Source organism: Paroedura picta, chromosome 7 (genome assembly GCF_049243985.1).
Source record: "Paroedura picta isolate Pp20150507F chromosome 7, Ppicta_v3.0, whole genome shotgun sequence".
In the NCBI taxonomy this organism is placed as follows: domain Eukaryota; kingdom Metazoa; phylum Chordata; class Lepidosauria; order Squamata; family Gekkonidae; genus Paroedura; species Paroedura picta.
The window spans coordinates 63,871,542-63,897,124 of NC_135375.1; the positions used below are offsets into that span (position 1 = coordinate 63,871,542).

A 25,583-nucleotide genomic window follows, 5' to 3' on the forward strand; every position below is an offset into this window, starting at 1 on the left:
TAAAATACACATCATAAAATTGTTTGTCTCCTGAACCCAAAATAATTCACAAAACTGATCTTTTTTTAAAAAAATGTGAAATGTCATTATAATTCCTTAATAGCCATTTCCACTGAATAGCATGTTTAGCAATAAAATAGGGTTTAAAAGGTTTTCCTTTTGGCAGCATCTCTGTAATGAAAATAGAAAATGAAACCTGCAACTTATAAAGATTGATACCTGATTATAAAGGCAAAGTGTGGATTTTGTCAAAACCAAGATTTTGCTTTATATCTTATTTGTTAAAGCACAGACAGTAATTTGAACAATGTGCTCACCCCCCCCCCCCCAATAAATCTGGAATTTATTCAGGTCTTTTGCATTTACCTTTGGGATTCCTGAGCAGTCAAGCCACTCCTGGAAGACGTTTTCAACCGATAGGCCATACCTTTCAAGAAAATTAAAATTAAACTTATTCATAGAACTTGTATAAAATATGTGTATAGGGGGGACTTGCAGGTAGGAACCAGGTTAGTAACTTCAGTACAGATTGTCAAAGTGACTGCATTCTGTCTTCGTCCTGTTTAATTAATAACATTTGAGATAACACTTGAAAATTAAAGGCAGATTGAACTCTGCAGGTTACAAAACTAGCAATGAATTCAGTGCTTATGAAAGATGACAAAAAGCTCATATACACTGATGAAACATGTAAAGAATGAACAGGCATTCTGCAGCTATTTTTGTGTGGCTCATTCTCTTCAGTGTAAAAGAAGAAGAGTGAAGGGGCAGAATGATGAATTAAACATAGAAATCAGAATAGGCAGCTAAAACTGTCCAAAGTATAAATTAATATAACACACTGATCTTGCTCTTCCAATGGATTTTCAGAATTTCTTAATTTACTTAACTCCCTGAGAACTGGCACAATCCACAGTTATTTTAAAAGTTTCCCATAAGTAGTCAGACTTTCAAATTGTGAGAGGGAAACAAGGAGCTGGAAAGACAACTCCCCGTCAGTCACATTCAGGCTTTTGCCACTTAATTTGTCTACCAAATAGGGGCAGAAGGAAATTATGGAATTTTTAAAATGAACTTTAATGTAGTGAGTCTCCAGGTTTAGGCAGTTACTTACAGAAAACTCACAAAGTTCTCCTGAACCACAGCAGACATGAGAAAAACTGCTAGGTCTGGTCTCAGCAAGGCAAGGTTTATGTTCAGATGACAGAGCTTTACAGAGCTCTGTGGACTCTACTGTAGAACTGTCACTGCCGAAGTACTCATTTTTGCATCCTCCCAGCAGAAACTCTGAACAAAGTTTTTTCATAGATTTTCATAGCACTTCTGGCCAGGTCACAGAAAAGTCAAAACAACCTTTGAGTGCATTACGAACACAAGTTTGACAATGGTCGTGATGAGATGAAGCCCCTATTTATGCCTAAATAATTTTTAAAGTTATTGTAATTAAATCTTAATACCTGAAATTGTACAAGATGCAAATTCTCTTTAGAAATGAAACTGAATAGCCTAGATGGTTATCTACTGTATTTCAGCATTTTGTTGACTTCTGTGGGACTAAGAGAATCAACTACAATTGTGGTGACTCTATTTGTTAAAACTACAGATGCTTCTTTTATCATCTTGGATTTTTATTTTAAACCTTCCATGTATTTTTTTCTAGATATCAGATTTTTCTGCAAATCTGGGACATTGTTCAGGTTTGTAAGCACAGATTTGCCTGTTCACAGCATCGCCCACCAGATTTAAGAATCCTCAGATTTAGTTGACTTGGCTTTTATATCCATGGGTCAAGGAACACGGAGGCATTGTAATCCTTTAGCTCTATATTGGTTATCAACTCATAGGAAGAGGAGTACTGTGACCACACTGAAAACCCCCTGAACAAACCCGCCAATACATACACATACAAGTCAACAGAACTTTCCACTGTAGCGGGTGATATGTTACTGGATGGTTTTAATTGACTGGATCCCTAGTGGATCCTGCCATGAGCCACCCAATGTGGTTGTGGCTACTGTTATGAATCTACTGGCTACTGTGGAGAAGCCAGCAAGTTACAAGCCAATCAGTGGCTCTTAATTATGATTTTGCCTCAGACCTCAAGCTTTTTCCTTGGCAGATCTGCAGACACAACTTTGGTACATAGTATATAGATTTACTAATTGTCACTGCACTAGCCATTGGACAGTGCAGTTAATGAGGAGTTGTAGCCAATCCCAGCTCTCCTCTTTTGAGTTTGTGTATATATATTTGTGTGTGTTCTTAAATACAGTTGAATACCTAAATTGAATACCCTTAAAATGTCAGTGTATGAAGAAGCCCTGTACAAAAGTGTCAGTGTAGTTTTAAGGCAAAGGAGAAAAGTTCTGAACTGAGTTGTATAGGCAACTGAATTCTCTATCTCTTCTCTAAAGACTTTCCCGCACACAAAATACCTTGCCTCTTCATAAATATTTAGATAACAAGGCAAGCTAAAAGTAAAAAGCATTTCCTGGAATGTCAAAAGAGCTGTGCTGTACCATTTGTTTACAAACTCAGCACTTTCCCAGACATTTAGATTCTCCATTAGTTTCATGAGACAAAGATTTTAAGCTCATAATGTGTTTCTTTACAAGGCTCTGGCATCAAAACATCTTTTGTGCCTTTTGTAAAAAAACACAGGCCATATCGTCAGAAGATATTACTACTGAATGTTACCTTTCTTCCACTGCAATTGGTATTATGGGCAATGATCACTAATTACAAAGACAGTACTCATTTACCAGTATGAGGGATCCTTAATAATCTGGGGCCAAATTAAAAAATCATAACAGTAGGAATATATAAGCAAAAGTTAATCCTGTTACATTAGTAAACTGTGCCACAGCATCCATACACAGCCACATAATTCCCTGCCAAACCAACCAATCAGACCCCTCGAACCCATTTGTAGTTCACAAAGACATATCAGAAATAAAACTGTCAAAACCAGTGATCCACAGCTACAGAAGGAAGCAATGCAAAACCATCTCTGATTCTCACTTGCTTTGCCATAAGGCATCTGTAACTAAGGACTTTACATACACACAAACTAATAGCCAAGTCAACTAAATCTGAAGATGCTTAAATCTGGTGGCTAGTGCCATGAACTGATCTGCTTACAAATCTGAAAAATGCCTCAGGTTTGCCTTCCCTTCCTTTCCCCACAAGAGAAACCCTGTGAGGTAGGTGGGGCTGAGAGCGCTCTGAAAGAAACTGCTCTGTGAAAACAGCTCTAACAGGTCTGTGACTAGGCCAAGGACACCCAACTGGAGGAATGACGAATCAATCCTGACTCTCCAGATTAGAGGCCACCACTCTACACCAAATTGGTCCTCAGCTTGAATCTCATTTTCACAGGAAATATATTTCCAACACACACATAAAATGATCTAGTTCAGGGGTAGTCAACCTCCAGATGTTCCTGGACTACAATTCCCAGTGCTGGCAAGGGCTCATGGGAATTGTAGTCCAGGAACATCTGGAGGACCACAGGTTGACTACCCCTGATCTAGATTATATCATCATAATCCCAGGTAAAATGCCTAAAAATGCAGAGCTGTAATTCCTTGATGAGACCCTAAAGACTGTATTTATATCACAAACATAAACGAATCTGCAATTGCTGTGGTTATATGGAACCTGTGACTATAATTGTGGCTAACAATCCTAAGGAAAAACCTGTAATTGATTGGATTCTTTGGAATATGAACTGGCATAGTAGGCCAACTACAGTGTCCCTTTTTCCTTGTCAGTTCTTATTAAAGGCAGATCGATTGCACAAAGACCATACAGGGGCATGCTACCCTTAAAGATAACCCTGAAGGTTATTCTCAAGGTCACACATTATTGTGTGATAAGTCAGACTGCTTTGGAGAAATTGTTCCACCTCTGAAAATAATGAACCAGGCTAGAAATACTTTACAAAAATAAATGGATGATTCTGTGCTACTAAACAAGAGAGCCAGCTTGGTGTAGTGGTTAGGAGGGCGGACTTCTAATCTGGCATGCTAGGTTCGATTCTGCACTCCCCCACATACAGCCAGCTGGGTGACCTTGGGCTCGCCACGGCACTGATAAAGGTGTTCTGACCAACAGTGATATCAGGGCTCTCTCAGCCTTACCCACCTCACAGGATGTCTGTTGTGGGGAGAGGAAAGGGAAGGCTATTGTAAGCCGCTTTGAGACTCCTTCGGGTAGAGAAAAGCGACACATAAAAACCAACTCTTCTTCTTCTTCTTCTAAACATATTATAGGAATGGAGTTTACTTTTTCTAGCTAAATCACTTTAAAGGCTTCAAGAACAAAAACACAAAAATATCAGTCTACTCTACAGTACCTTTTTAATTGCACCACTCAGTTATTTCGAGCATATTACATATTTGGAAGCCAACTCATTTCCTGTAATTTGATGCAAGGTAAAGCCAAATTGGATTGTTCCTTATAAAGTTATGACTGTAAATAGGGAGCACAGCCGTAGTCCTTAAAGCGAGTACAAGACTAAAACTGCATGCTATAAATAGCATGTGGATATTAGTTTAACCCTTCTAAACCATGTCATCAAAGCAATTATGTTAATGAAGCTGATAATCTGTTTTAATGTCTGGTGTTTGAGACACAGGTTTAAATGAACAGTGGAAAAGAATATGTGATCCCAAAAGATGTACATAGTCCAGGCTATTGTGCAAGTAGTATATTGTGTTCAAAATCAGATGCCCAAATATGCTAGCTTTCATTTTTTCCTACAACAAACAAAACAAAGAATCTTGTGGAACTGTTGCTTGCCACAAACTACAGAGTTCGAAGGATTGGCACCACCATAGTCCAAACACTAAAAACTCAATATTTTTAAATGTTGGTTGACCAACTTGCAGTTAAGCTTGTTGGGTAAACAAACCTTGCACAAATCTACATCCTAATGCCAGCAGAAAAATTATATAGCTATTAGAATATCATGGCATGCTTTTCATCTTGAAAGAGGACGAGGAAAATTATATAGCTATTAGAATATCATGGCATGCTTTTTCATCTTGAAAAAAGGACTAGAAATATGGAATAGATTAGACATGCTAGCAAACGTTAATTTATGTTTCATGTTAGCTGTTTTGTCAACATCTAAAACCAATAATTTGAAGGCAACAGAGGATAACAGGAATTAGTTCCATTGACATCTGGGATAAAGTTCTATAAATACATATATTACTAAATAAATACAGAGGCACACACAAAGAAGTTTTTCTTCCAAAGTAACTTAATGGTCCTAGACTTCTAAGGAAGGGATGGATTAATAGTATCTAGTATGGTGAATGAACTGTAGCTGCAGAATACTACTGGCTCCAGCTTAAAACCTGCCTTTCCATGATGAAGATGGTAGCCTATACCAGATGCAAAACATTTCCATGTAGCATAATGTAATTTCTTTATAGATGAAGGGATAGGCTAAGCATACTGTTACTGTGGCAATTTAGAAATTCAGTGGCTGCATCCCACACATCACTGGATATTGCAGTATCATGGACAATAGCAATCATTCACTACTGTGTCCTCCTTTATGGACATGAGAGTCAATTTTCAAATGACTGCTATATTGCAATGATAGCACGACACTGAAGAACATGTGGATGCATATGCAATGTCTCCATGGACACCCACAGATCATTATTCAGGACTTGCTGGCTATATGAATTATTGCTATGAAGTGCATGTGTACTGGATCACCATAATGTTTTCTGAGTTGTAAAAAATATACAGCTAGATCCAACTTTTTGTCAGCAGAAGAAAGGCAGATTTTATTCATGCTGCTTTCCTTACCCATGAAAATCTGATTCCTAAGGTGGCAACACTCTAGTGAATGAACAACCAATAATATTTGGGAGCTGCATTGCAGATGGAGAAGGGGGGAACTGCTCTGCCCCCCCAATCTTCCTCATCAGGAGCTCTGCTCAAGTAAGGAAAAGGGCAACTTAACCCCATCACATTACCCCCTCACACACACACACACACACACACACACACACACACACACACACACACACACACACACCTGTGTGGCTCCCATGACCCCAGGAATCAAGTTTCTGGAGTTCTGGAAGGACTCCTGGAGGAAGGGGGAGGTGGTGAACATCCACATCCACTACCATCTGTTGAAAATTTGCTGAATCCAACCCATAACATGTTTTCCCATGTTCTACATTAACTGTACTTTAAAGTATTAATAACCACAGCTGTCATATTCTGGTTCAGCAAACCCATAATGCAATACTGGGATACTACACAAACCTTTACAGAAGAATAGTTAAAGTAATGAAGTTTAACAGGTATGCAAATGAGGGTGCTGATGCCCCACTGAATTCTCAATAAGCAGACTCTTTGTTGAAGAATTCTATTTATTAAAGAATGAAATGAAACATGTGCATGAAGTTCTCTGATGAAACAAAAGTTTGCATAAGCTTACCTATATGGCTACCTTAAATCCACCCCAACACATAATTTGGCATGCAAAAATCCAGGTGCAATATTTCAGTGTTCCCACACTAGAAGCCTGAAAAAGCGAAAATGATAAGAAAGACTACCCAGAACATACCAGGACTGGGGGGCCCAGTCACCTATGGTGAGAGAAATAACTAAGAGACTCAGGAATCTTTGAAAATGTACAGCATACATCCCCAGGGTTACAAAAACAAAGGAAAGAACAAACCCTTCCCAACAAACAAAACTCAAATACATTTGTGCAGAACAGCAAAATATAATGTGGGAAGAGCATGTGAATAACAGGATCTTGATAAAGGGTGATCTAGAAGACTATTGACACTCTTGTAGTGGTAAGGCAGCAGACATGCAGTCTGAAAGCTCTGTCCATGAGGCTGGGAGTTCAATCCCAGCAGCCGGCTCAAGGTTGACTCAGCCTTCCATCCTTCCGAGGTCGGTAAAATGAGTACTCAGCTTGCTGGGGGGGGGGTAAACGGTAAGCAGAAGAAAGGCAGATTTTATTCATGCTGCTTTCCTTACCCATTAAAATCTGATTCCTAAGGTGGCAACACTCTAGTGAATGAACAACCAATAATATTGGGGAAGGCACTGGCAAACCAGTGAGTCTGCCATGAAAACGCTAGAGGGCGTCACCCCAAGGGTCAAACATGACCCGGTGCTTGTACAGGGGATACCTTTACCTTTTCGAAGACTATTATGTACTTGGAGTTTCCAAAAGGCTTTTAACAGGCAAACACTCCCCTGTAAACCTAGTAGTCATAGGATAATAGGAGAGATTCTCCTATGGCTTAACAATTGGTTAAATTAACAGGAAGCAGAGAGTCCAACAGTAGAGTGAAGAACATAGTGGGCTCCCATTTGTATTAATATTAGCTATTCAATCTGTTTATAGATGTTCTGAAATTGCAATAACTCCCAATTATTCAGGCTGCCAAAAACCAAGGTGGATTGTGAAGAGTTCCACAAGGATGTCTCCAAATTGGGTGAGTGAGCAACAAAGTCACAAATGAAGTTCAGTGTTCAGCATGTTGGAACAATATGATAGAAACTGACAAGGGAGATAGATTGTGGCTATTTAGGGGAAAATTTGATTAAAACATTGACTCAGTAAGCAGCAACAGTGAAAAATAAAACTACATGTTGAGGATTATTAGGAAATGGATAGAAAATTAAATTGTAATCTTGTAATGTTTCTGTACGCATTATTTTATGGCTTCATCTGAAATACAGCATACAACTGTGATACTGAAGAGCTAGAAAAAGTGGAGTGGGAAAGCAAGATGATAAAGGGGTTGGAGCAACTTTCATACGAAGAGAAACTAAAAAGGTTAGAGCTTTTCGTTTGAGAAAAAAATAAGGAGGAATGTGATAGAGGTTTAAAATTATGCATGGAGTGGAGAAAGCGGATAGAGACCCTTAAGTTTTCCCTCTTCCTTAATACTAAAACAAGGGGTCATCCAATGAAGTTGATGGACAACAGATTCAGGAGGGACAAGAGAAGTTCTTTTTTTCTGTAAGTAGCAATTAAACTGTGGAATTTCTTTCAGCTGAATGTAGCGATGGCCACTAGCATTGACGACTTTAAAAGAGAATTAGATAAATCCATGGAGGATAGGTTAATCAATGGCTAGTAGCCATAGTGAGTAAAGAAAAACTCCATACCCAAAGGCAGTAAATCTCTGAATACCGATGCCTGGAGGTAACATCAGGAAAAGGAGTTGGCCTTTATATACTGTTTCTTGGTCTTCCTGGGTAACTAGGCTGGTTGCTCACATTACTACTCCTCGATTTCACCTGCAATTCTGGAAGGTCTGACCATTCTCTATAACACTGACCAGAATGGCAGCATGAGTATTGGTGCCCTGGACTTGAAAGTGCCCATGGAGACGAAGAGCAAGAGACATAGTAATGTGTTCCGAAGGGACATCACCAGGTTTATATACTAATGGAGATTGTGCTGGAGTGGCAAGATCATATACTAACGGAGATTGTGCTGGAGAGTGACCACTGTGAGAAGGGGTGCATGGGATATTACATCCCCTGATCTCAATAAAGATCTTTAGAACTAGTTATCTGGGAGCTTTCAAAGCTGCCCCTTTCAATTCCAAGTGCCGTGGATCCATTGACGCCAACCAATTACTTTTGTGTTTAGTCTTCTATTGGTGTTTCTTAGGCAGTGGTTCCAATGAGAACTTGGCTGAAACCTATTCAGGTGTCTTGGAACATCTATGGTTCTTGGAACTGACTGGATCTAAATTACTGATGGAGGGTGGAAAATGCAATCAGAGACCATTTAGGGACTGAAAAGACAGGCTGTTCTACTGGGGCAAATGTTTTAATGATGGGGTTAACAAAGGTGGATAAAGCCTTCTCCCAATAGCTGGCCTTGAGAGGTGCAATCCACATCAGCCTCCAGAATAAATTGCTGGCAGAACTTACATGCTGCTATGCTGTGGTTTTCCCTGAGGCACAAATGACAGATGGAGTGCTCATCTATCCAAGTCATCTCTATTCAGCAAGAGAAACATTTTTTGAGTAAAGACATCCATGTGTATGTGTGTATGTATTGACTGACAACAACTAACTAGGAACATTCTCAAGGCAGCAGAAACAAGAAAACAGAGGAAGAGAGAGTGGCCCCTCCCCAGAGCATGTGATCATTAGATGAGAAAATGGCTCCAATGGCTTTGATTGGAAGAGCTGGTTTTTTGTACCCCATGTTTTACTACCCGAAGAAGTCTCAAAGTAACTTACAATTGCATACACTTCCTTTCCCCATAGCAGACACCCAGTGAGGTAGGTGAGGCTAAAAGAGCTCAGAGAACTGTGACCAATGAATGAATTAATATCCACCGCAAGCCCTTTCCCCATGACACCAAGTGAACCACCCCAAAGATCAATCACAAATATTCAGAGCATTCATTTGCTTATTGTTCTTTCTTATTTGTACTGATAAGGTTATCTTATTATAAGTCTTTATATGCCCAAGACCATTCAATAAGGACTGTAACAAACACTTATGCACAGATATACACACAGACACACGGATCTTATCCAAGTGTGGGTTCAATTGTGCTTAAGTAACTGAGGTCTGCTCTTGTGCTATACTTTTTACTGGATGTTAAAATAATAAAACTGAAAATACAGAGCATAGACATTGATGGGGGCGAGAAAGAAGTGGCATTTGCCCTTTTTTGTCTGCACTGTTGGCCATTTTTTCCCATCAGGGCAGTGCGAGGTGGACATGGCATATACTGAAGAATACTGACACCCCCCCCCCAAAAAGGCCAACAGCTGAAAAAGCTAGTATTTCAGCGACATGCAGAAGCAAATATGTTGTAATCCTAGCGGATCACAGTGGACATGCAGAATATGTTCAAATCATCCAGATTAATTCATAGTGAATCCACTCCATCCCAAATCTGGAATAAAAGATAAGTGCATAAAAGCCCAAGTTGCCTCATCATGTCTCTTGCCCTCAGTGTCTCCCTTTAGGCAGCCTGAGGACTGTCCCCACAAGCTCCTACCAGCAGCTTCTCATCACTCATCAGGGGAAGAAGACCACCACCATTTTTTGCCTCTACTAGTGGAAGAAATATTGTTTGCTTTCCTAAGTAATTGTTCCACCTCACAGCCCACTGTTTAAGTGGGCTCAACTGCCATTGTTGTTTCTTGTTGTTGCCAACTGCTCACGCGTCTTCCTTAGTAGGTGAGCAGTAGTTGTAGAATCAGCAGCAATTTTCCTGCCTTCCCCCTCTATCCAACAGTTCTTGGAAACCACTGCTAGTGCTTATCCATTCAACTTAAGGCACATAGATGGTTGTTGGCACTAGGCAGCACATGATGACAAGGCACATAATGTAAACTGGCCTGAGACCTTGGAAAGGCAGTATTCAAATTTAACAAAGAAATAAACAAACAAATAAGGAGGTGGATGTTGATGGCTTCAGTGGGTCCTGAGTATATAGCAATGGCTCATTTCTGCAAAGTATAGGGTGTAAGGGAGGAGATACTGGTGATCTTAGTAGAAGGCTCCAGATGGCATTGTGGCAGAGATCTTCCACGCCCACACTCAGCCTTAAAGAAAAAATGCAAATTATGTTTTCAAAAAATTAGCATATGCTGCCAGTAAAATTTGAAAAGATTGCCAGATGGATTATTTTTTACTTCTTCCAACATTTCAGAGGCAGTATTATTGATATACAACCTAAAAAACCCCCCACAATTTGATTTTTAAATACTACGTTATTTATGTTGTCACCTTTATGGAGAGCAGCTATCTAATTATTTCAGAACTTATTTATAAAATGAATGCATTTCTGGGAGTTGTACTACTCAGAAACTTTGTGATAATATTAACATGGTGACCAAATTTTGTGGACCTGTCTCGTTATTAGGGAGGGAAATGTATTTTTTGAGCTGTCTTTAAAGACAGAACCATATGGTGCCAGTTTGAAATCTATCAACAGAAAAGGAACAGAATTTAAGGATAAGATCTTAAAGATCACAGAATAATAACACTTTAAAAGTGAAACTCTTATGCACTCAAGGCCTACAAATCTTTACCCAGAGCAGATATTAGATCACTTCAGAATGCATTACTCAAGTAACTGAAGCTCTGCTATTCAGAAACATTGTATGAATACAGAAATAGTAAATCTAACAAACTACATAAGCTGTATTGAAATAATTGTATATTTTCCTCTTTAAAGAGAAAGAAATAACTGATAAAATCAGTATCAAAAGAGAAAAACCTGCGCATCTGTCAGGTCTGAAGAACATCAGTATTTACTTTGCCGTGAGCACAAAAGTTGAAGTTGAAGAATTGTAGTCCCCAAAATATGTTCATTTAACCAAGGTTAAATGAAAATTCAAGGCATTTTTGGTCTTCATAAAGGAAAAATACTATCTGTGAAGCAGCAGCTCTTAATCATGGGCATAGCTATAGAGTATCTGAGTTGAGGGAAGATCTCTGAGAGGCAGGACATAAATATATTCTAAATAATTCACCAATCAACCAGGATTTTATGTAGCTATCCTTCAAATTGGACTATTCCAAAATAAGCTATTATTAATCATCAGTTATAAAATTGGAATACATATTTTGGGGACTACAATTTGTAGTGCAAACCAAACAACTTTTTTTTTTAATGTGAATAATCCCTACTAACTAGACTTGAGCAGGATTCTGGGTAAGACTGCTCTCCTGTTTTCTTATTTAGGCACCTTATTAAACAGTGAGACACAAAAATTAAACTGCATTTTTCAAGGAGCTGATTGCTAATTTATCCGCAGCTAGTATATCACACCCATATTCCAATGCATTTATCACAAAAAATGAGCTTGGCTGATCTCATAAGGAATAATAAAAAAGATCAGTTATTTTCAAGATTTAAGTAAAAAAACCTCATTGGCCATTTAATTGAACTCAGTTCAGTGTAGAACATATAAAATGGACATTTCAAGCATCTGAATAGAGCTTGAAATATAAGCAGAGGTACACTAAATCAGTGGTCCCCAACCTTTTTTAGGCTGGGGACCGGCAGGGCAACTGGCCCGCTTGCGCATCACGCATTCGTGTCACAGCCGCGCATGTGCGATGTGCGGGCGCGGCGAGAGGAGTAGGAGGGGGGTAACGGGAGTTCGGCATTCCTGTGATCCGCCATGGTGGAGGTGAGGCGCTCCTCTCGGCCACTCCTCCGCCTCGCCCGCCCGCCCTCCACGCTTGCCTCTGCTGGCTCCACGGCGCCGGGCTCTTTGTTCGCTGTGCCCATGCCAGCTGCCCGCCCCCCCGCCTTCCCAAGCAGTGGCCAGGGCAGAGAAGGCGGCGGCAGAGGCGGCGGCGGGGTCAGGGCTCACCAAGACCACGGTGGCATAAGGCAGCAATACCCCCCGCTGCCGCCGCCGCCGCAGCAGCAGCAGCAGCAGCCCCGCAGCCGCCCGGCCCGAGCAAGCCCTCAGCGGCGCATCCAGGCAGAGCCCAGCCCAGCGAGGGGAGGAGGGAATGCAGAGACTGCGCGCCCGCCGCCTCCTGCTGCTGCTGCTGCTGCCTTCAGTGCAGCCCCGCCATGGCTGCCGCTGGGGCTGGGGCTGCTGCCGCCTGCTGTCCGCGCCTTCTCCACGGTTCCCCGCACTCCTCCCTGGGCATGGAGCTGGAGCGGGCCCGGGGTGCCCTCGCCGCCGCCTGACGCGCAGCCCGCCGGGGCGCACCGCTCGCTCGCTCTGTCGCCCGCCCTCCTGCCCACACGCGCTGCTCCTCTGCCGCTGCAGCTGGAACTGCGGAGCCGCTGCCGCCGAAACGCCGAGGCTGCCGGAGCGCTGTTGCCGCTACCTCTGTCACGCTCGCACGTGACCCGCCTAAGCGCAGCTGGCCCCTAGGGGGAGCGCTGGAGCACGCGCCGCCCGGGGAAAGTCCGCCCAACCCAGCGCGGCCCTGATTCCCTCTCCCCCCCTCCCGAAGTAAGAAGCTTCCCGGGCCACAAGCTTGCAGCCTGGGAAGTTTTTTACTGCGGGGGCAGGGAGAGGGAACCGCAGCCTGGCGCCATGGCCTTTGCAGCCCGGCACCGGGCCGCGGACCGCAGGTTGGGGACCACTGCACTAAATCACAGGCAGATTCTGTGATCTAATAAACTCCAATTAATTTGAGTGCCTTCACTTTAATCAAGCTGGGGGGTTTTCAAAGGAAATATTTGCTGCAAATCAGGCTTCTCTTTTCCCAGTGCAAGTGACTAGGATATCTTGACTTATTGGTGATTTTTTTTGCAGCCAATTCACAAGCAATGGAATCAGTTTGGGTATGGTTATTTTGTGCGTCTACCCTCCATGTGCATTTTCCCAGCTGTGTCGTCAGTTTATTTTCTTTCATACATTCCTTAAATGATGAAGATTTCAAGGGAGGGTGCTGTTGGCACTGATATAGTTCTCAGTGGTGTCATAGGAACCACCTTATTGTTTTAAAAAACAGCCCTAAAATAGCAATATATTGATGTAGTGCTGTAATGATACTTTCAGAAGGTTCTCTGAATTACCAGATTTCATATTTTAAAGTAAATCTCTAGGCCATTTTCTCTTGGAAATATAGCTCATGGAGATATTAGAGTACAGAGATTGACTTTAAAAAACCTGGAAATTCAGAAAACTTGTTTAAACTGTTATTATAACACTACATTGATATATCAGTATTATAGTTAGTCTTGGAATTCAACTTTATTGAATATATAAAAGGAGACTTGATGGATGAGGCCAATGGTCCATCCAGTCCAATAACCTATGTCACACAGTGGCCAAAACCCAGGTGCCATCAAGAAGACCAACAAAGGGGTCAGAACTCCAAAAACTCTCCCACTGTTGCCCCCCAAGCACAAAGAATAAAGGTAATCACTGCCCCAGACATAGAGGCTTTCCGCACAAGGATCAATGTTGCCAAATGTTTTCAGAATGTGGGGATTAGAGAAATAGCTTTTTGATCTCTTAGATGGACCTCTGCAGGATTTACTGGCGGTATTCCAGGGTTTTCAGCCCTATCCAGGGCTGATTCTGCACTTCCTTTGTTTATTCCATTGTGAATCCTGATGAATTCAGATCGATTTGAACTTGGATTTTCCTCTACCCCCCCCCCCATTGAAACACAAAAGATTTCTGTGCGTGATTAGGGAAGCTCAGAACGGGGGCGGGGGAGCCAAGCGCAGCAGGAGCCTCTTTCTTTCTTTTCTTGAACGGGGGGTGGGGGTGGGGAGGGGAGGACTGGAGACAGCAGAGGAGGGGAAATAAATCCAAGAAGAAAATCTCTGCCGAGAGAAGTTATGGCTTCTGGAGCTTCTGCTGAGAGAAGTTAGGGCTTTCCCTTTAAGGGAAGCCTTGCAACCTGGGAATGAGGAAGCCTTTGAACTGATGCCCTGGCCAATCAGGGCTTTTCTACAGCATTAGAGGCTTGAGGCAGCAAGTTAGTTTGGGACAAGTGGAGAGCTGTACCTTTACTCACGCAGATTCTTCAAATATCGAGGGTTATATCCACTCCAAGATATCATGGGGGAAAGGTAGGGTCATGCTGGATCAATCATGCTTCTTGTAGAAGAAAATTTTAAATTGCCCAAAATCAAAATGGAAATTGCATTCAGTGTAGATGTCAGGGACTGAATTGAAGTCGGAATGGAATAAAAGCTCTGTGCATATTCAGCCCAGGGCTAGAAGGACTTTGGAAGATGAAAATTTTCCATTCCATTAATGGCAGTCTGTTGACAAGGTAATAGTGTAGCAGATATATCAGCGTGGAACTAGAAGGGCTCACCACGAGTACACTTTTGCATGCACCAGTATATCTTTAGGGTAAGTCACTGGATCTCCAAGATACAACAGTATAGTCACCATGCTAAGTTCTTTCGGGTTGGAAATTAAAATGGGGCTGTTGTTGTTGTTAGGTGCGAAGTCATGCTTGGCCCATCGCGACCCCATGGACAATGATCCTCCAGGCCTTCCTGTCCTCTACCTTTCCCCGGAGTCCATTTAAGTTTGCACCTACTGCTTCAATAACTCCATCCAGCCACCTCATTCTCTGTTGTCCCCTTCTTCTTTTGCCCTCAATCGCTCCCAGCATTAGGCTCTTCTCCAGGGAGTCCTTCCTTCTCATGAGGTGGCCAAAGTATTTGAGTTTCATCTTCAGGATCTGGCCTTCTAAGGAGCAGTCAGGGCTGATCTCCTCTAGGACTGACCGGTTTGTTCACCTTACAGTCCAAGGGACTCGCAAGAGTCTTCTCCAGCACCAGAGTTCAAAAGCCTCAATTCTTTGACGCTCGGCCTTCCTTATGGTCCAACTTTCACGGCCATACATTGCAACTGGGAATACCATAGCCTTGACTAAACACACATTTGTTGGCAGGGTAATGTCTCTGCTTTTTAGGACGCTGTCTAGATTTGCCATAGCTTTCCTCCCCAGGAGCAAGTGTCTTTTAATTTCTTTGCTGCAGCCCCCATCTGCAGTGATCTTGGAGCCCAGGAAAATAAAATATGTCACTATCTCTATTAGACTTGCAAGATCTTGCTGTTGGAAAAGTAGTTTTAGCCAGAATGTAAAGGTAGCTATCCAAAGCCTGGACTGAACGTTGACCATACCTGTCTCAATCCTATGTTTGAGATGTTGTTTGGTATAGTCAGAATTGCCCTCAGAAATCTAGACTGCCCAATCTGCCCGTTATACTAATTGGATGCCCCATATGTTAGCTGAGCAAGAGCCTTAGCCTTGAAGATGTTAATTGCTGCTGGAATTAGGCTATAGATCTTCTTAAAACAAGAGTGATAGAAGTAGAGAGGCAACATGATCTCAAAAATATTCAGGACCCACTCTTTAGGAAAGATCTCCTAAACAGGAACACCCAGATGCAATATCTAAGAAAAGTGGTAAATCCTGAGCACAGGAGATCCTTTACCCTCCGTCACAATACCCTGCCCTCTGCTTACTTGAGTGGGAAATTTAATGGACTTCCTCTCAAGAATCGACTCTGTATCTGCAATGAGGGTCAAGTAGAGAACACAGAACACATCTTATTTGAGTGCAAGCTGTATAATCATATTCGCACAGGTGCATTAGTACCAATGCTTATAGAATGCCCTCACAATCTGAGAAAGCATCGCCTGCAAATATAGCTATCAGATACAGATAATTTGTTAACTAGCAAAGTAGCAAAATTTGCATGGCTAGCTTTAAGAATTAGGAAAGAATGGGTCACTCATGTATAGCCATAATTGGTCCACAGAACTTCTTATGTTTTTTAGAAGGTATATCGCATGCCTCTTAATCTTGTCTTTTGTTTTATATTTTAACAGCTTTATTAGTTTTATATTGCTTTTATGGCTCATTTTATTCGTGTAAAATAGTCAACGGCAGTTAATGCTTCTAAATGTTGGCTTTTATGGTGGAGAAGTTTTAAGTTGTATTGTTGATGCATTTTTAACCTTTTAATGTATTACCTTCCCTTTTACAAACTGCTATCGTATAGCAGTGCTTCTAAAATTTTAGTCAAAATGACCGTAAATAAATAAATGTCACTATCTCCATTTCTTCCCCATCTATTTGCCAGGAATTGAGAGGGCCAGATGCCATGATCTTTGTTTTCTTGATGTTGAGTTTCAAGCCAAATTTTGCTCTCTCCTCCTTTCCCCGCATCAACAGGCTCTTTAGTTCCTCTTCACTTTCTGCCATTAGAGTGGTATCATCTGCATATCTGAGGTTGTTGATATTTCTCCCTGCAATCTTGATCCCAATTTGTGACTCCTCTAATCCCATCTTTCTCATGGTGTGCTCTGCATACAAGTTAAATAGGCAAGGTGACAGTATACAGCCTTGCCGAACTCCTTTCTCAGTTTTGAACCAATCAGTGATTCCATGCTCAGTTCTCACTGTTGCTTCTTGACCTAAATATAAGTTTCTCAAGAGACAAATAAGATGCTCTGGTATTCCCATCTCTTTAAGAACTTGCCACAATTTGTTGTGCTCCACACAATCAAAGGCTTTAGCATAGTCAATGAAGCAGAAGTAGATGTTCTTCTGGAACTCCCTAGCTTTCTCCATGATCCAGCATGTGTGATGGGGCTGTACATTCCAGTAATTATAATCTAACTAGTAGTAAAGCCCATTGCATGCTATGTGCAATGGGTGCTATCTCATGGTTTGGTGTGGGTTTGTGCCTGGAAGCTAGCAACCCTAAGAGGAGCTCTCTGTGCACAACAGTTCTGAACCAAATCACATTTAAGCACACCTAAGAAGTGTGGAATTTCGGAACATGAATCTACAACTATCTGGCAACCTTACCTCCTCTCTGCAATGTTTTCTTGATCAGAAATAGGCTGGGGATACTATGTGGCTGGTTGGGTGGCTGGGGAGGAATTATATCTTTTTGAGGCTCCACTTTCAAACAAATATTTCCAACCTTGGGGTAGCCAGCCTCCAGGTGAGGCCTGGAGATCTCCTAGAATTACATCTCATCTCCTAGAATTATATCTCATCTCCAGAGAGTGGACAGGGCTGTTGTACAAAAGAAACATTCAAGGCCTCACACACCGGTTGCTGTGGAAATGAAATACTTGAGGATTGCTGTACATATGAAACAGGAGGCATAAAAACCTCCGCAACAGCATCCAGTTTCATCTGCACAACAACCCTGTGCAGTTGGCATCAAATGTTCAGAGAGTTGTGGAGAAGAGACACACGTGGCTTGGCTGTGTCTTCCCTCCAGCAGTGAGGCCAGACACAGCAGTTTTTTAAGTAAGAAAGAGGCTTTTCTGTGACCTCCCTGTCCGCCAACCATTAGGCAGAAGGGGAAAGCTTCCCCCCCCCCTTCCAAACAGATTCCCATGCATTGCTCTTGGAAACACATACCTCACCTCGGTCAGGGGATGTTAGAGGCTTCCTTCACACCAGGCCTGAGGGGAAGGGGGGGTACGGAATCCTGAGCAAGAGCAGTAATTGGTCCTGAGGAGGGGATATTGCACCAATAGGAGGCTTTGCAACCTTCAGCATTTTGTCAGGGTGTACAGTTACAATTTTAAGTATATATATTACAATCTTTGGTCACTCTGAACCAATTTGAGATATGTGACATTTTAGAAGTACGACACATAATATCCTTTCTGGTTATGTCACAACTGTATTTTTTCAGCATGGTAATGGGAAAATATGGCTACCATAAGCATCAGAGTTGATGAAAGCATTCTTTGTACAACATGATAGTTTGTTATACTTGGCAACACATTTTATCTTCTTGCCATACATAATTCTGGCAGTATACCATATACCTGGCTATAAAATAAATTATCATAAAACTAAAAATTTGTCCATACTTTCTAAAGAGAGAGGCTAAAATAAACAGAATCTTCATAATTTCTTTCTGAAATATTCTTGACACATACTTGAACCAAAGGTGGTCTCATTCAACTTTTAATACATAAAAAGTCTAAGAAATAAAGAATGAAGTTGATTAAAAAATTTTATTATCACTAATAAAATCTTTATTTAAAAAGGTGAAATGTAATCCTTGTGAGGCAAGATCTAGCATGCATGTGTTGTGCGTGCTTTAATTGTGGCACAGAAATTTCAAAAAATTTTCAAATAGCAGATAGTAAACAGGATCCAAAGATCCACCCGTCTACTTCCATGTGCTCTGGTATGCACTGATCAGTGGATTTTCATCCTGTATAACAAAGGAATTATGAAACTGAAAGAGTAGGCAAAAACAGTTGGAATTAAATCTCTTGGGAGTCTGCTGTTTATATACACAAAAATGCAAAAAAAAAAAAAACAAATTCCTCAGGTAACCACAGCTCATTTAGCCTACTTAAGAGAAGATTTCTGGAGCTCAACCACTAAAAGCCAGAATCCACAATCTGACATTTATCCATCTAAGATCACTGACAAAAGCTAACACACAGCAACAAACAACCTCTGTGCTGCTTTTTATTTATATATGTATTAATAAAGTAAATATTTTTATAATTAGCAAGCAAAAAATCCAAACAGGCTATTTATCACATTCTCCAATATTATCTTTACCACTAGCTCTTAAATAAACTTGAAAGAGCCATCTGGGTGGTGCTGTCCGGATCTATGCTCTGCTGTCCTGGTCTGTCCGGCCCTCGGAATCCACAGGCAGACACAGGCAGTGGGCCAATCTGGAGGCGGCCAGCTTTGCTGGGTGCCTCTGGACTGGGATTGCCCCTAGAGCGCCTGCCTCCCCAGCGGCTCAATCTGGACTACTGTTTATCCAATGGCTCAAGGCAGTGTGTGAGAACAGTACAGCAGCATATCAAACCAAATGTTAAAACATCACCCTTGCTGGTATGAATATGGAAAGGTTATGTATATGAAAAGGTGTTGCATATTATTGTTAGACCTTGTTCTTCTTACGTGGCAATATTTTAATTGGTGCAAGTTACATATAAGAACTCCATATATATATTAACATCTAAAATCCTAGTTTAAAAAAATCTGTATAGATGTTATTCAATGCAAAAGTAATTTTTAATATATTAATCATCTTATATGTTTGTTCAACTTGACTATTACCTACCCTGTTAACTGTGGGATCTCCTTCAGTAACGAGTGAAGAAAGTCCTGAAAAAGTAAGAAAAAGAACACAACTTAAAAAAAACCTTGGCAATATATTATAATGAGGTAGATATGCTGATGAAATTTCTAGACTTCCAAACAGTGAAATAATAAGCATAGATATGATAAAAAATAAAACACATTCCTAGCTGCCAACCACCTTTTCTCAGGTATAGAACAAGCTCCTATTTAGTATACCTATATGATCTCTAACCCTAAACTTCTAAATGATAAATCAAGACACAAACAATAATCATTGAGTTACAGCATTAATTGCAAGTCTTATGTACATGTAAACCGCTCCCGCGGGAGCGGTAAAAATGAAAGACTAAGGGCATTGTGGGAGGAGAAAGGGTGGGGCGAGACGGGATAAAAACTTGAACCTCCTCCAAATGTTAGTCTGGGGCCAAGGGGCCAATCAGGAGCCGCACAGTCCCAGATGTGCCGGGCCTGCTCCGAGCCCACCGCTGAAGCAACGGACTCGGGGGCGGGGGCGGGTGGTGGAGGCCTCAGTGCGGGGCTCCAAGCCCTGCACTGAAGCCAGGAGATCGGGGGGGAGGCCGGGGGGGACTTCCCGCCCCTACCCACTTCCCGCTAGCACCCACTGTATTTTTGATACAGTGGGCTTACTTTCTAGTAAACATATAATACATTAATGAAAAATATGGACACATTTATATTTTACTTTAATTATTTATTAAATTTGCATCCTTCAAGGAGTTCAATGGCATCGGTGCCTATATTTGCAGGAGCAGAAGCAAGATCATCTGTGCATTTGTGCAAGAATACCATAAGTGCAGCCCTCTGTGTACCCCAAAAAGCTCTATTGAAGGTCAAAGGACCCCTCATAATAATAGTACACTGAGCCTGCAGTAAAGAAGTAGAACTGGAACCCCCCCACACACACACACACACATAGACTTTCTGATAAAAAACAAGTTTAGTCTACTTATATCACTACATATTGTCAAATATTAACCATTACAATGAAGTTTGAAGACAAATTTCTGCTCAGCCATAAAAAGAAGCAACATACATATTGTGTACAATATTATACAATTCTTTTAAGAAGTTAAAAAAAGGAGACCGAGGAATTTACAGTACTGATGGGTTGATTTAAAATGATGGTGGTAGAAATGCCATCAAGCAGTAGCCAACCTCCCTCTGCCCTCACACGATTCCTTGAAGGCATGGGCAAATTTTTGAATTGCATTGTAATTTTGATTACTGTAATACTGAACTTTAAAAGGAGTAAGAAATGACCACATTAAGATGCAATCTATAACACCAAAATTCTCTCTGGTAGATTCCACACAAGCGATGCCGCTCTGTGGCACCACCAATCTGGTGCTGCCGAGATGCATTTTCCACAGCTTTCTGTGTACTTATGGGGAACACATTTCAATGACAGATCTGCTCCGGTGCTGAACTGTGCCCCCCCCCAAGAGATGCAGCTGCAGCAGACAGGTTCTACCATGAGGGAGGGCAGTGAGGGGGTTATTTTGAAGGAAGGTGAGATTATGTGAGAATGCAATCCCACCTTCCTGCAATTTTTTTTAAAGCCCTGATCCGCCTCACGGTGCCATGAAGCACTGCAAAGCAGGCCAGGACATTCTTTGTCCCCTTCTGGCCTCTATGACATAGGTAGAAGTCAGGCTTGGAAGGCCAGCTCTTCCTGTCTACATAGGTCTGCTGCGGATTATTATTATTGTTATTATTATTCGATTTATTTCCCGCCACTCCATACAGGCTTGTGGCGGGTAACAATAGTCTTAAAATCCCCCATTAAAACCCCTGTTAAAAGACTATAAAAATACCCAACACGGCAGAAAATACCACTCTCCCCTACCCGAACAAGGGCATTGGGGGATGGAGGGTGATGATCACTACTTCAAACCCCCCAGGGGGGCAATGTTCTTCCTTGCCAATCCCAGCCTCAACCATAGACCTGGCGGAAGAGCTCCGTTTTACAGGTCCTGCGGAACGCTGACAGCTCCCGCAGGGCCCGCAGCTCACCCGGGAGCTCATTCCACCAGGTGGGGGCCAGGACAGAGAAAGCCCTGGCCCTGGTTGAGGCTAGGCGTGCTTCTCTGGGTCCGGGAATGATCAGTAGGTTTTCTCCTGCAGAGCGTAGAGCCCTGCAGGGCACATAGGGCGACAGGCGGTCCCTCAGATATGTGGTTCCCAACCCGCGTAAAGTCTTAAAGGTTAAAACCAAAACCTTGAACCGGATCTGGACAGCAATTGGCACCGGCTGGATGTGGGCCCTCCAAGATGTGGTAGTGAGGACCCTAGCAGCTGCATTTTGCACTAGCTGAAGTTTCCGGATCAAGGACAAGGGCAGGCCTGCGTAGAGCGAGTTACAGAAATCTAATCTGGAAGTGACTGTCGCATGGATCACTGTAGCCAGGTGGTCAGGGGACAGGTAGGCCACTAGTAGCCGGGCCTGGCGAAGATGGAAGAATGCCTGGCCCACTACTCTCTTGATCTGCGCCTCCATAGTCAGGGAGGCGTCGATGGTCACCCCCAAATTCCTGGCTTGGGGTGCGATGGTAAGTTGCGCTCCTGCCAAGGTGAGTAAACGTGCTTCCTGTTCCTGCCCCCTTCTTCCCAGCCACAGGACCTCTGTCTTGGAGGGGTTGAGTTTCTCAGTAGGCTTAAGATGGAAAAGGGAATGCAGATTCTTCTGCGTTCCCTTAGCGCGGGTCTACTGAGGGCCCAAACCACGGCAGGCCCAGGAGGGTGCTGGCCCAGTGGTAAAATCATGTGGACATGGGGATTAGCCCCATGTCCATATGAGCACCCTCCCGGCCTTTTCCACCTGTGCAGAATCGGCCTCTGTAAAACAGATAGGATCATTCCTAATGACATAAAGCTGCTACATTCTGTATTTAAAAGCTGGATAAACTATATTTGTTTTAGTTAATTTCTCCATAAACAAAATATACCATTACGCCGTACTTTCTATTAGCAGCCTCATGGAAAACAAGTCTGGAACATCATCAAAATTCAACTAATTCTTTAAAAATCCCAAATTGACATCATCAAGTGGAAAAATAACCAAATGAGTAAACTTTACCACCTAGCACATTTCTGATCCACTGAAAAATGCACATCAATCCAGCTCTGAAATAATAATTGGACCTATATTTATCATATATCATTTTCTTTAGTTATCAGGTTTAACACAGTTATGAAATGTCTCCATATGAAAATCATTAGCATCATTAGCATCCTCCCAAATACAATAATTATTTTAAAATTCAAGCATACGTTAGAATGCTAAAAATTAAAGGCTGCAAAGAATTTGATTTTAAATATTCACTCTATATTATGAAACAAAAAATTAACTGTAGTAGTGGATCTGCAACTTCTACTCATTCCTATCTCTATTTATTTATCGTTACCAACACTACATTCATTACACAAATTTAATCAAAAGGTGTTATTCAATGAATTCTCTCACAGAAACCAGATTAGGTATATAAACGGCTGCCCTAAAACTCCAGACGTTCTTGCTAGTTCAACTAAAATAAACAACAACTACTATTAAAAACATACCAAACATACAGTCAAAATGAGGGGGGGAGCAAACTGATTAATGTTTCACATGTGAAGTCATTTCCTTGCACCTGTGGCTCAGATCTAGAAAAAAAAATACTCCAAATGCCACTGGAAACAAGGCTAGTATTCAGAATGCAGGCAATCGTTTACACTTTAGATGTTAGACTCTCTTCTTCATCCTTTTTAATGCTCAGAATCCATCCCATTATTATTTTTTACAACCTGGAGGAATACTTCAAAACCTATTAATATTTTTTTTCTACATCTTATATTCACTTACAAATGTTTACGTGAGGAAATACATTAAAAACCTGCATTTTCAGCAGCATTTGTTTAGGTGTCTGATTATCACATCTGACATATCTTTAAACAGCCCCGTGGCGACTGAATAAAGCAGTAAGGGCTGTGTGGGAGGAGTTAGGGCGGGCCCTGTCTGGGATAAAAACTCAGAGGGGCCAATCAGGAGATGCAAAGCGGCTCCTGATTGGCCCCTCCGAATGTCCATCCCGCCCCAAGCAGCGCGGCTCCCCCTTGGCTGCTTCACCCGCCCAGGGAATCTGCCCAGTTGCTCCAGACAGCCATGGGTGAGGGGTGGCCCGCGCCTCCTTCTCCCAGCCGGCGGAGCGGCCTCGCCGCATCGTAGACGTGGCGAGGCCGCTCCGCCAGCCGGGAGAAGGCTCGAGAGAGCCTTGGGTGGGGGGTGGGCCGGGCAGCCTTCTCCCGGCCAGTGGAGCGGCCTCACCGCGGCCGCTCCGCCAGCCAGGAGAAGGCTCGAGAGAGCCTCGGGTGGGGGGTGGGCTGGGCAGCCTTCTCCCGGCCGGCGGAGCAGCCTCGCAGCTGTGCTGCTCCCGCCGGCCGCGCCACAGCTGCCCCAGCGCTGCCAGCGCTGCGGCTGCCCCACCGCCGCCAACTCCGTCGCCTCCACCGCCGCAGCTGCGCCGCCGCCACCAGCAACACACCTGCCCTGCTGCCACCAGCGGCGCGCCTGCCCTGCCGCTGCGGCACAGCCGCACGTGGTCGCCCGCCTCACGGCCGGCCGCGACCCACCGTCGCCGCAGCTCACGGCTGCTCAGCACCCGCTCTATCAGGTATGACCACTTCTTTCCAGCCCGCCTCCACAGAAGCCTTCTGCGGTCCCAGGGGGTCTAAGGCTTCTCTGGCCCCACGGACACCACACCCCGCCTCGCTACATTTCCCCACGCCGTCCCTGCCTACTGTGGAGCCCTTCAGACTCGGGGGGTGGGGAACCATCTAGCACCCATTTTATTTCGTTATAAAATGGGCTTTAAATCTAGTAGGTCAAATAATCCAATTAAATCTACATTGTTATTGGAATTGCTTTACAATAAATTAATCATTAACAGTACGTGTGCCCCAAGGGGGAAAACTCTTTTACCATAAAATATATATCCAAATATTTGCAGACATCACAGATTCAAATGTAATGCCGCAGATTTGCAGCATGAAAAAATTGGATTGGGTAAAACTTTTCCAGCAAAGAAAAAAATGGTCAAAACAAAAGTTTTTAACTGGCTTTAGTGGCTTCCACTTCAAGTCATGACAAATCATAGAATAATAGAGTTGGAAGGGACCTCATGGATCATCTAGTCTAAACCCCTGCACTATGCAGGATACTCACAACCCTATTGCTCATTCACTGTAGCCTGCCACCCCCTTTAACCTTCATAGAATCAGCCTCTCTGTCAGATGGCTATCCAGCCTGTTTAAAAATTTCCAAAGATGGAGAACCCACCAACTTCTGCGGAAGTCTGTTCCACTGAGAAACTGCTCTGTCAGAAACTTCTTCTGAATGTTGAGACAGAATTTCTTTTGAATTAATTTCATCCCATTCGTTCTGGTCCATCCCTCCGGGGCAAGAGAGAACAATTCTGCTCCATCCTCTATATGGCAGCCTTTTAAATACTTGAAGATGGTTATCAAATCCTCTCTCAGTTGTTTCCTTTCCAGGCTAAACAGACCAAGCTCCCCAACCTTTCTTCATATGTCTTGGTCTCCAACCCCTCACCATTTTTGTTGCACTCCTCTGGACACGCTTCAGTTTGTCTATATCCCTCTTCAACTGGGGTGGCCAAAACTGAACACAGTACTCCAAGTGAGGCCGAACCAGAGCAAAGTGGTGCCATCACCTCCCTTGATCTGGACACAATACTGTGTTTGATACAGCCCAAAATCCCATTCGCCTTTTTAGCTACCGAGTCACACTGTTGACTCATGTTCAATATGTGGTCTACTAAGACTCCTAGATCCTTTTCACACATTCTACTGCCAAGACAAGTCTCCCCCATCTTATATTGGTGTATTTGGTTTTTCCTACCTAAATGCAGAACTTTACATTTGTCCCTATTGAACTTTATTTTATTCAGTTTAGCCTACTTCTCGAGCCTATCAAGATCAT

At 42.6% G+C, this 25,583-nt stretch overlaps 2 protein-coding genes across 30 annotated transcripts in view; one reads left to right on the top strand and one right to left on the bottom strand.

Moving 5' to 3' along the window:
- Positions 1–25,583, bottom strand: part of AOPEP (aminopeptidase O (putative)) — a 242,045-nt gene that overhangs the window by 132,483 nt on the left and 83,979 nt on the right. For 7 of the 10 annotated variants that reach the window (XM_077344574.1, XM_077344576.1, XM_077344577.1 and 4 more), the window contains 2 exons: positions 19,566–19,609; positions 367–427 (listed from right to left, as the gene is read on the bottom strand). In XM_077344574.1, the coding sequence (XP_077200689.1) occupies positions 367–427; positions 19,566–19,609 (105 nt within the window). Of the gene's footprint in view, positions 1–366; positions 428–6,442; positions 6,965–10,391; positions 10,585–18,218; positions 18,690–19,565; positions 19,610–25,583 lie in introns of those variants that run through there. The other 3 variants (XM_077344579.1, XM_077344578.1, XM_077344580.1) reach the window with 3 other exon arrangements.
- LOC143841016 (uncharacterized) overlaps positions 1–25,583 on the top strand; it is a 62,534-nt gene that overhangs the window by 3,912 nt on the left and 33,039 nt on the right. For 6 of the 20 annotated variants that reach the window (XR_013232520.1, XR_013232521.1, XR_013232519.1 and 3 more), the window contains exons 3-4: positions 7,400–7,490; positions 7,958–8,020. The exons of 3 other annotated variants lie outside the window; for them this stretch is intronic. The gene's annotated coding sequence lies outside the window, so the exon portion shown is untranslated. Of the gene's footprint in view, positions 1–7,399; positions 7,491–7,737; positions 7,835–7,957; positions 8,021–25,583 lie in introns of all 20 variants that reach the window. 11 more of the 20 variants (XR_013232527.1, XR_013232528.1, XM_077344589.1 and 8 more) reach the window with 5 other exon arrangements.